This window comes from Thalassophryne amazonica, chromosome 16, assembly GCF_902500255.1.
Source record: "Thalassophryne amazonica chromosome 16, fThaAma1.1, whole genome shotgun sequence".
NCBI classification, from domain to species: Eukaryota; Metazoa; Chordata; class Actinopteri; order Batrachoidiformes; family Batrachoididae; genus Thalassophryne; species Thalassophryne amazonica.
The window spans coordinates 19,159,673-19,171,743 of NC_047118.1; the positions used below are offsets into that span (position 1 = coordinate 19,159,673).

General features: G+C 42.4%; 1 protein-coding gene across 2 annotated transcripts in view; it reads right to left on the minus strand.

Moving 5' to 3' along the window:
- Window positions 1-12,071, minus strand: part of col5a3a (collagen, type V, alpha 3a) — a 212,316-nt gene that overhangs the window by 107,779 nt on the left and 92,466 nt on the right. For both annotated transcript variants that reach the window (XM_034189960.1, XM_034189959.1), the window contains 6 exons: window positions 6,380-6,442; window positions 2,581-2,655; window positions 2,261-2,344; window positions 2,054-2,110; window positions 1,698-1,751; window positions 1,536-1,589 (listed from right to left, as the gene is read on the minus strand). In XM_034189960.1, coding sequence (XP_034045851.1) covers window positions 1,536-1,589; window positions 1,698-1,751; window positions 2,054-2,110; window positions 2,261-2,344; window positions 2,581-2,655; window positions 6,380-6,442 — 387 coding nt within the window. The remainder of the gene's footprint in view (window positions 1-1,535; window positions 1,590-1,697; window positions 1,752-2,053; window positions 2,111-2,260; window positions 2,345-2,580; window positions 2,656-6,379; window positions 6,443-12,071) is intronic.

Genomic DNA, 12,071 nt, shown 5'->3' on the forward strand with positions numbered 1-12,071 from the left:
CCACCTGGGAAGGAAAACAAACACAAAAACCACAAAACAGTGTCCAGCCAAGCCCCCCAACACACAACAGTAGGTCCTGTGGGTGAGCATAAACCTCCTGTACTGAAAAATGATGCCAACGCAAAAATGCCAACACCTGAAATTCCTTGAATTCCCACTTGAGGCTGTATCTAAAAATGATCTCCATAGAAGCCTATGTTAAAATCTCAAACTTTACAACAGAAAGAAAACATTTGCTGCAGCCTGATATGAAAAATAGTTTTGGTCTCCTCACTGGTGACAGCTGTACGGGTGGTGAATTGTTATCTAACTCATCTGTTTAAGATATTTTAAGTTGGAAAGTTATGAATAATTAGGGGGTGTTGTTGCTTTGATTGACAGGTAGTGTGCTGAGTTGAGGATCCTGCTAGAAGACACAGCTAGCTGCTTTGGACTTCACCACATTGTGCTTTCTGAGTATTTTATAATAAATGTCTGAGATAATATGGCAGTCTGTGCAGTTAATTGTACTAACAGACCATCTCAGTACAGTGAAATTTTAGTTAGCACCAGTCACACAAATTAACAGGTATCGATAGCTTGCATGGTAATGTGATAGTGCCACGGTTATACACTCACTGGCCACTTTATTAGATACACCTTGCTAGTACTGGGTTGGACCCCCTTTTGCTTTCAGAACTGCCTTAGTTCTTTGTGGCATAGATTCAACAAGGTGATGGAAACAGTCCTCAGAGATGTTGGTCCATATTGATATGATGACATCATGCAGTTGCCCATTCTCCTCTGACCTCTGACATCAACAAGGCATTTTCGTGCACACGACTGCCGCTCACTGGATATCTTCTCTTTTTTGGACCATTCTCTGTAAATCCTAGAGAAGGTTGCGCGTGAAAATCCCAGCAGATCAACAGTTCCTGAAATACTCAAACCAGCCCGTGACACCAACAACCATGCCACGTTCAAAGTCACATAAATCCCCTTTTCTTACCTGTTCTGATGCTCAGTTTGAACTTCAGCAAGTCGTCTTCACCACATCTAGATGCCTAAGTGCACTGAGTTACCACCATGTGATTGGCTGATTAGCTATTTGTGTCAACAAGCAATGAACAGGTGTTCCTAATAAAGTGGCCAGTGAGCGTAGCAGCAATTGCACGTCACAGTTTTTAACACCCGCACCCAGGCCACCGATGATAAGAATCATTGTTTAGTCCCCCGAAAATATGCATTAATCAGTTTTCTAAATGCAGGTAACCTAGCCTGTTAGCCGTCACTGACTTTGTAAATTTGGGCGGCTTTGGGCTGTATTCATCCCATCTTTTTGGTCATGTCAATCTTGCCTATGCTTCACCCGTTTACCCATTCATGGGAAAACTGAGAGTTAGAGTCTAGCACTGCCAAGATGGTGACATACGCCACCACATTTATCCTTCATATAAACCTACAGGTGGCTCAAAGAGGGTTTGTCCAGTCCATGTTCTTTTTTGAAAGATCTCAATACAGCAACTTTCATTGTATCAACAATCAAAGTGCCTCACCCTCTTCCCAGGCTTTCCGTTAATTCCAGCAGGGCCGGGTAACCCCCGCGGGCCCTGGATAAGAAAGTGATAAAAGGAGAAAATGTGTACAGGAGTAAACTATGGGGGACAAAGAGGAATCAATGATTAGATAGAAGATTAAAATGATAATTTGAGTCCTACAGGAGGGCCCGTCTCGCCTCTGTCCCCTTTTAATCCACTGGTGCCTGGAACACCCTGCAAAACAACAGCAAACGATGCAAAATAATCACTCCCTATTCAACACAAAAACAAAGATACAAATGGGCTAAGAGCAAAATTATGTTAAATAACTGTGCGTCTTTGGAAGCCCACAGTGACTGCTTTCAAAAACAAGAACAGATTGCAGAAGTGATTTGAATATACGGGGCATGCATAATGATGAGGCTGGGAAGCAGACAGCTTGTGCTTGTTCACTGAGCATGTGAGGCTGAGGTTAAAGGTCACAGGTCGCCTTGAGAGTTGATGCAAATTTGTTCAAGGTCAGTGAAGTCCTTTACCACTGGGCCCGCTCGCCCTGCAAGACCCATTGGACCTGAAGGCCCCGTCAGTGACAGCTTGGAGAAAAACACAAATGGACAATATGTGAATCCAAACGGCAAAGTGTCTCTTGAAGTGAGCTGGATATTGTTTTGAATAATAGATAATGAGATCAAAGAAACATTCAGTGTTCGTCCACTGAGTGTCAGTGTTTCTGTGATCTTCACCTTCGCCTGCTGCAGGATCGCGTGCGCCTGAGACTCTTGTGGAGACACCACAGGACCTTTCAGGGAATCCCTTTCACTCTGGAACTGGAAAAAAAGTTAAATGGAAGAGTCACTTCCCACTGCAGGATTCCCCAAATGGAAATTAAGCTGAATTACGCCCCCTTGTGGCCCTTCTACTACACCACACCGGAAAAAAAACCAAAAACATTTTTGGTGTGTGTGTGTGTGTGTGTGTGTGTGTGTGTGTGTGTGTGTGTGTGTGTGTGTGTGTGTGTGTGTGTGTGTGTGTGTGTGTGTGTGTAGTGCTTTGAAAGTCTTACCGGTAGCATCAAAAGTGTGCCTGGAGGACCCGGTATCCCATCAACCCCTGCAAGACCTGGACGTCCTGGAGGACCCTGTAAGAGATAAGATGGACAGTGAGCGTGTGCATGTGAGATAGAGGAACAACAACCATGTATTCCAAAAATCAAATCCACAATCAAGCATTTCCAGACATCCCTTTCCCAGAAAAAAAAGTCTAGAGAAATATATTTGTAATATGACATTTAATTAATTTGAATTAATACAACAATTCAAAACCAGGCACCCCAACCCCCACCTGTCAAAAATAAAAATGTGAAAATTCTGTTAAATGCACAATAAAACTATTTTTAAACAGGTCCATGTGGAGCCTGTGAGCCATAAAATCTGCTGTGTGACATCATCAGTGACATCAGAATATGTGGACTATTCACTTTTCATAGGTTTTTACCACCGGTTTTTCATGACAATAACCTGAAATATGATGTGATTATACACTGCTCAAAAAAATTAAAGGAACCCTTTTTAATCAGTGTACAGCATCAAGTCAATTACACGTCTGGGATATTGATGTGGTCAGTTCAGAAGCAGAGGGAGATATTAGTCAGGTTCAGCTGCTTTGGTGTTAATGAATGCTTTGTTGTTTTCTGACTGATTTTTCACTAGTTTTGCATTTAGTTAGAGTCGGTGTCACTACTGGTAGCATGCTGTGGTACCTGGACCTTACAGAGGGTGCACAGGTAGTCCACCTCCTCCAGGATGGCACGTTAATACGTGCCATTGGCAGAAGGTTTGCTGTGTTTCCCGGCACAGTCAAGAGCATGGAGGAGATTCCAGGAGACAGGCCATTACTCTAGGAGAGTTGGACAGGGCTGTAGAAGGTCCTTAACCCATCAGCAGGATCAGTATCTGCTCCTTTGTGCAAGAACAAACAGGGTGAGCACTACCAGAGCCCTACAAAATGACCTCCAGCAGGCCACTGGTGTGAAGGTCTCTGACCAAACAACCAGAAACAGACTTCATGAGGGTGTCCTGAGGGTCTGACATCCTGTAGAGGGCTCTGTGCTCACTGGCTGGCACTGTGAAGCTCAACTGGCATTTGCCATAGAACTCCAGAATTGGCAGGTCCGCCACTGATGCCCTGTGCTTTTCACAGATGAGAACAGGTTCAATCTGAGCACATGTGACAGACGTCAAAGGGTCTGGCGATACTGTGGAGAATGCTATACTGCCTGCAACATCATTCAGCATGACCCGTTTGGTGGTGGGTCAGTGATGGTCTGGAGAGGTATGACCCTGGAAGGACACACAGACTAATACAAGCTAGACAACATCACCCTGACTGCTGTTAGGTATCAGGATGAAATCCTTAGACCCACTGTCAGACCCTACGCTAGTGCAGTGTGTCCTGGGTTCCTCCTGGTGCAAAACAATGCCAGTTCCTCTAGTTCCTGGAGGATAAAAGGAATTGATACCATTGAGTGGCCCCCACATTCGCCTGACCTAAATCCAATAAAACACCTCTAAGACGTTATAAGATGAACTTTACTGATTTCACAATGGGGAAAATCACTTGTTACAGCAACAAAAATTGTACAATAGTAGGGCAAACCGGGGCACGTGAATCACGAAGCACAGTGAATCAGTCACTATATCTGCAAAACTACATATATATTTGCAGCAGTTGTGCTATATTTTTATGCATAAAGACACCCACCTTGTAAATTAGTGTTTTGTTTTTGGATACACTAAGGGTAAAACTAAGTGGCAAGTGAAGTCAGTTTTTTTTCTATCAAAAGTAAATTTGGTGGATGTAAGTGTCTTTGTATTTATTTCTCACAACGGGTGAAAGGTGGCCCAAAAAATTGTTATTAGTTAGAAGACTACCTCATCCAACTGATGAGCATGTGTTATGTCTTCTCCAGCTATTTGATAACATGACACATGTGTGTCACTTGCACCCGGGGCACAGTGCATCAGTCTAGAAAGTGATTTACTAAGCCCCAGTATCAAGTGGATGACAAATATTACTTGTTGAAGCTTATACATTTATTTTTCCATGATTTATTTCTATAATTTATGTACATAAACAACTGTTTTCACATTTTAACAGAAATTATGACAGTTGTATTTATAATAGTTTCTAAAGGACCTATATCACTACGTATATAAGACACTCACACATAGCTGGTTTGCTGGATTATAGTTTGTATATGCATCATCATATATTTAATAATTTTGAAGAAATCTTTATAATTGTGTTTTTTTCATTATATTCTAAGTTGATTCACTGTGAATTAGTGTCCGGAGAACAGTGAATCAAAAAATTTTAAATCGATTTTAATCACCTGTAAATTATACTTGGGGAGACATAAATAACACAGCCTTATAAACAATAACGCTGTATTAAATCCACAATAGAATGACTTAAACCTATGCATGATATGTTTATGCTGCCACAAAACAACACTTCTGATCCACTGTGCCCCGGCTTCCTCTACAGTAGGATGAACAAGCCTGCTGCATCATTTTTTCACTGTGAGTTTCGGGGTGTCTTTGAATTCAGTCCTCTGTAGGTTGTCAATTTTCATGTGCCTCAAACAATGTGGCATCCTTTCATTCCTAAAATAACAGGAACGTCATTCCCAGTTCATATCAGGAAAGATATCCAGTGTGATTTTTTCACCCATTGAGATCTGATGTGTTTTCCTTTCATTTTTTGGAGCAGTGTATAAGGATAGGAGGCGCTGTGCTGTTTTGCACCTCACATTTAATTTAGACCCTTAAAATGGCCTTCATTTGGGATTGAGATATGCGATGTTGAGGAAAAGGGGCGGCATCTTGTTAATGCAGCTCCTCTAAGAACGGAGAAAGGTCAAAATCTTTGCATCTGACCTTTTTTTTTTAACCTTGGCCCTGAAATGACCCTGACGCAGGACGATGAATAATCAATCAATTCTATTCCATTTATTTATGTAGCGTCTAATCACAGCATAAGTAACCCCGGGGTATTCCATAAAGGCAAAGTTGAAACTTACCGGCCCCCTGAGTAAGCACATGGACATCAGTGGCAAGGACATAGTGGATTATATCTCGAAAAACACGTGAGACCACTTCACCAAACCAAAACTAACATCATCACCCATGAGGAGGGAACATTTCATATCTTCCCAGTGGCAGCCATGTTGGGGGCCATTTTGGAGCTAGATTTCAAGAAAACTGTTGAAATGTATGAAGAAGCATCTTTTGTCTCCTTGAAGAGGAAAAACCAATAATGTTCTGAAGATGGGCTTTTCGAGATACATACAGCCTTCTTCTAATGGAACATCACATATCAGTCTGCAGCAAATCTCACATTCACTCACACACTGGTGTGAGCATGTTGCCATGCAATGTGCCCAACTTCACACCAGGAGGCACTTGCTCCTTGCTCAAGGGCACCTTATTGGTGATCTGTCTGAACCAACAAGTTAGACTAACGTCCTTGTATGAAATCCTTAAAGAAATCATTAAACTCACCTGTTTTACAGCATAAGAATATGTCTGTATTTTCATGTTGTAGTATTAGGTTATGGTGAAGGTTAGGGTTGGGCGTAGGAGTAGGGTTAGTAATAGTGAGTTAAAAAAAAAAACCATCACGAAAATTGACTAATTTCGTGACAGGCGCACAAAAAAAAACAAAAAAAAAAAAACGTGAGACTGGGGTCGAAAAAAATATTTATACCTGTAAATTTCAGCAGATTCTGTTCTGAGCTCTGCTGTCAGGAGATGAGGTCAAACTAAAGTCAAATCAACTCACAGCCAAACACTGGAACTCACCAATTCACCAGGATCTCCTCTGGGCCCCGGAGGGCCCATCGGTCCAGGTGGGCCAGCAGAACCCTGCAAAAAGAAACATGCACAAAAAAGCTGATTGATGTGTTCAAGGGAGGTCAGCCAATCAAGCACCAACACACACCTGACTGAGCCAATCAGCTGTGGGGAGAACAGACAGAGGAAGAAAATGTGCAGGTTTGGGGTCCTTAAGGACCAGGACTGAGCACCACTGATCGAGCCTCGAAGTTGCCACATGCTGAGGGTTATGTTTTATTTCTCTGTGCGAGTCTTTCACAAAGCTGTAACTTGCAAAGATACAGCACTCTAATCACAACCACTGATGGTTGTAACTGCTCCAGTCTTCATGGGTATGGTGGTGGATTCTCTCACTGGCATTGTTTTTGTCATTCAGCATTGGAGGACAATCAGCAGATTTATTAAACTGTGATTTCTTAATTTGCTTCAAATCCACTGAACACCAAACAGATTTCCAGACCAGAAGTGCCCAAATTCTTTCCTTTGAAGGGCCATGAATTAAGGTGGGTGGATTACAGGCCAAAAACAAAAGTTGATGTCATATGAATTACAATCTAAAGTCATTTTTAAATCATCAAAAACACTGCACTTTACTCTGCTTAACAGTTATACAATATAATATGATATAATATAGCAACTGCTTGGTTTACTGGACCTGAACCTGGATAAGCAGAATGAATAATACAGTAGATCATGTGGGCTTCTGTCCGTGCTAACTTCCTGTAGAACAGTGCACCAGATCATTTAGTCTCTCCTTGCGGGTGGTGAGACCACATGGAGGTGACCCTGACTGAGCCCCATGGTTGTAGACCCAGCCATCAGCCCCCCAACCCCCCAGACCTGGCTGCAGGAGGAGGTCCTGGTTTCCCTAATTTGGGTGGAGTGACGCTCTCTTTACTAGTGTTCATCATAAAGGGTCTTCTTGGAACACCCTTTGTCTGTCTCCTCACCTGGGGCTCTAACAGGAGCTAATGCTCCAGTCAACATAGCTCAGAGGCTCATTGGACTCTGTGTCCATCCGCTGGCTCTCTGTTGGGACTGTTTACACAGAGACTGCTACCTGCTGCTTTGGACTTGAACTAACAGTCTTTTTCAAGACTTTTTTACCTTTTTTTAACTTTTTTACTGTGCTCCAACGCCTAAGGAAGACCTCTAACGGTCGAAACATCGCGACGGAGCACTTTTATCAGCTAACTTTCATTAGCGTTGGCAAGCTAACTAGCTTGCTAACGCTTTCGTTTTTATTTTTTTATTTTTTTTTTAATTTTTATTTTATTTTAGCACCGTTGTCGTGCGTTCGCTGTTGTCGTGCGTTGCCTGTGCTGCTTCATGGCCTGTTTGGTGCCTTGATTGGGGCACTCCTTCTGCTGAATCACCTCTGGATTATTTGCACATTATTCACTTTGTGTGTTTTTGGGAATCCGCTAGCTTAGCGCAGCTACTAGCTCTTAGCCGATTTAGCATGGCGGCTTCTCCTGTCTCTCCCGTACTTTTCTGCTCTGGGTGTGAAATGTTTAGTTATTCCTCGGCCTCCTTTAGCAGTAACGGTACTTGTAATAAGTGCAGCTTATTCGTAGCTTTGAAGGCCAGGCTGGGCGAATTGGAGGCTCGGCTCTGCACCGTGGAAAATTCTACAGCTAGCCAGGCCCCTGTAGTCGGTGCGGACCAAGGTAGCTTAGCCGCCGTTAGTTCCCCCCTGGCAGATCCCGTGCAGTCGGGAAAGCAGGCTGACTGGGTGACTGTGAGGAGGAAGCGTAGCCCTAAACAGAAGCCCCGTGTACACCGTCAACCCGTTCACATCTCTAACCATTTTTCCCCACTCGACGATACACTCGCCGAGGATCAAACTCTGGTTATTGGCGACTCTGTTTTGAGAAATGTGAAGTTAGCGACACCAGCAACCATTGTCAATTGTCTTCCGGGGGCCAGAGCAGGCGACATCGAAGGACATTTGAAATTGCTGGCTAAGGCTAAGCGTAAATTTGGTAAGATTGTAATTCACGTCGGCAGTAATGACACTCGGTTACGCCAATCGGAGGTCACTAAAATTAACATTAAATCGGTGTGTAACTTTGCAAAAACAATGTCGGACTCTGTTGTTTTCTCTGGGCCCCTCCCCAATCAGACCGGGAGTGACATGTTTAGCCGCATGTTCTCCTTGAATTGCTGGCTGTCTGAGTGGTGTCCAAAAAATGAGGTGGGCTTCATTGATAATTGGCAAAGCTTTTGGGGAAAACCTGGTCTTGTTAGGAGAGACGGCATCCATCCCACTTTAGAGGGAGCAGCTCTCATTTCTAGAAATCTGGCCAATTTTTTTGGATCCTCCAAACTGTGACTGTCTAGCGTTGGGACCAGGAGGCAGAGCTGTGGTCTTATACACCTCTCTGCAGCTTCTCTCCCCCTGCCATCCCCTCATTACCCCATCCCCGTAGAGACGGTGCCTGCTCCCAGACCACCAATAACCAGCAAAAATCTATTTAAGCATAAAAATTCAAAAAGAAAAAATAATATAGCACCTTCAATTGCACCACAGACTAAAACAGTTAAATGTGGTCTATTAAACATTAGGTCTCTCTCTTCTAAGTCCCTGTTGGTAAATGATATAATAATTGATCAACGTATTGATTTATTCTGCCTAACAGAAACCTGGTTACAGCAGGATGAATATGTTAGTTTAAATGAGTCAACACCCCCGAGTCACACTAACTGTCAGAATGCTCGTAGCACGGGCCGGGGCGGAGGATTAGCAGCAATCTTCCATTCCAGCTTATTAATTAATCAAAAACCTAGACAGAGCTTTAATTCATTTGAAAGCTTGTCTCTTAGTCTTGTCCATCCAAATTGGAAGTCCCAAAAACCAGTTTTATTTGTTATTATCTATTGTCCACCTGGTCGTTACTGTGAGTTTCTCTGTGAATTTTCAGACCTTTTGTCTGACTTAGTGCTTAGCTCAGATAAGATAATTATAGTGGGCGATTTTAACATCCACACAGATGTTGAGAATGACAGCCTCAACACTGCATTTAATCTATTATTAGACTCTATCGGCTTTGCTCAAAAAGTAAATGAGTCCACCCACCACTTTAATCATATTTTAGATCTTGTTCTGACTTATGGTATGGAAATAGAAGACTTAACAGTATTCCCTGAAAACTCCCTTCTGTCTGATCATTTTTTAATAATATTTACATTTACCCTGATGGACTACCCTGCAGTGGGGAATAAGTTTCATTACACTAGAAGTCTTTCAGAAAGCGCTGTAACTAGGTTTAAGGATATGATTCCTTCTTTATGTTCTCTAATGTCATATACCAACACAGAGCAGAGTAGCTACCTAAACTCTGTAAGGGAGTTAGAGTATCTCGTCAATAGTTTTACATCCTCATTGAAGACAACTTTGGATGCTGTAGCTCCTCTGAAAAAGAGAGCTTTAAATCAGAAGTGTCTGACTCCGTGGTATAACTCACAAACTCGTAGCTTAAAGCAGATAACCCGTAAGTTGGAGAGGAAATGGCGTCTCACTAATTTAGAAGATCTTCACTTAGCCTGGAAAAAGAGTTTGTTGCTCTATAAAAAAGCCCTCCGTAAAGCTAGGACATCTTTCTACTCATCACTAATTGAAGAAAATAAGAACAACCCCAGGTTTCTTTTCAGCACTCATAACCATCCCAAAGATGTATCGTTATCTTTGGCTGCTTTCAGTGATGCCGGTATTTGGTTAGACTCTTTCTCTCCGATTGTTCTGTCTGAGTTATTTTCATTAGTTACTTCATCCAAACCATCAACATGTTTATTAGACCCCATTCCTGCCAGGCTGCTCAAGGAAGTCCTACCATTATTTAATGCTTCAATCTTAAATATGATCAATCTATCTTTGTTAGTTGGTTATGTACCACAGGCCTTTAAGGTGGCAGTAATTAAACCATTACTTAAAAAGCCATCACTTGACCCAGCTATCTTAGCTAATTATAGGCCAATCTCCAACCTTCCTTTTCTCTCAAAGATTCTTGAGAGGGTAGTTGTAAAACAGCTAACTGATCACCTGCAGAGGAATGGTCTATTTGAAGAGTTTCAGTCAGGTTTTAGAATTCATCATAGTACAGAAACAGCATTAGTGAAGGTTACAAATGATCTTCTTATGGCTTCGGACAGTGGACTTATCTCTGTGCTTGTTCTGTTGGACCTCAGTGCTGCTTTTGATACTGTTGACCATAAAATTTTATTACAGAGATTAGAGCATGTCATAGGTATTAAAGCCACTGCGCTGCGGTGGTTTGAATCATATTTGTCTAATAGATTACAGTTTGTTCATGTAAATGGGGAATCTTCTTCACAGACTAAAGTTAATTATGGAGTTCCACAAGGTTCTGTGCTAGGACCAATTTTATTCACTTTATACATGCTTCCCTTAGGCAGTATTATTAGACGGTATTGCTTAAATTTTCATTGTTACGCAGATGATACCCAGCTTTATCTATCCATGAAGCCAGAGGATACACACCAATTAGCTAAACTGCAGGATTGTCTTACAGACATAAAGACATGGATGACCTCTAATTTCCTGCTTTTAAACTCAGATAAAACTGAAGTTATTGTACTTGGCCCCACAAATCTTAGAAGCATGGTGTCTAACCAGATCGTTACTCTGGATGGCATTCCCTGATCTCTAGTAATACTGTGAGAAATCTTGGAGTCATTTTTGATCAGGATATGTCATTCAAAGCGCATATTAAACAAATATGTAGGACTGCCTTTTTGCATTTACGCAATATCTCTAAAATCAGAAAGGTCTTGTCTCAGAGTGATGCTGAAAAACTAATTCATGCATTCATTTCCTCTAGGCTGGACTATTGTAATTCATTATTATCAGGTTGTCCTAAAAGTTCCCTAAAAAGCCTTCAGTTGGTTCAGAATGCTGCAGCTAGAGTACTGACGTGGACTAGCAGGAGAGAGCATATCTCACCCGTGTTGGCCTCTCTTCATTGGCTTCCTGTTAATTCTAGAATAGAATTTAAAATTCTTCTTCTTACTTATAAGGTTTTGAATAATCAGGTCCCATCTTATCTTAGGGACCTCGTAGTATCATATTACCCCATTAGAGCGCTTCGCTCTCAGACTGCGGGCTTACTTGTAGTTCCTAGGGTTTGTAAGAGTAGAATGGGAGGCAGAGCCTTCAGCTTTCAGGCTCCTCTCCTGTGGAACCAGCTCCCAATTCAGATCAGGGAGACAGATACCCTCTCTACTTTTAAGATTAGGCTTAAAACTTTCCTTTTCGCTAAGGCTTATAGTTAGGGCTGGATCGGGTGACCCTGGACCATCCCTTGGTTATGTTGCTTTAGACGTAGACTGTGGGGGGTTCCCATGATGCACTGTTTCGTTCTCTTTTTGCTCCGTATGCATCACTCTGCATTTAATCATTAGTGATCGATCTCTGCCCCCCTTCTCGGCATGTCTTTTTCCTGGTTCTTTCCCTCAGCCCCAACCAGTCTCAGCAGAAGACTGCCCCTCCCTGAGCCTGGTTCTGCTGGAGGTTTCTTCCTGTTAAAAGGGAGTTTTTCCTTCCCACTGTGGCCAAGTGCTTGCTCATAGGGGGTCGTTTTGACCGTTGGGGTTTTTCATAATTATTGTATGGCCTTGCCTTACAATATGGAGCGCCTTG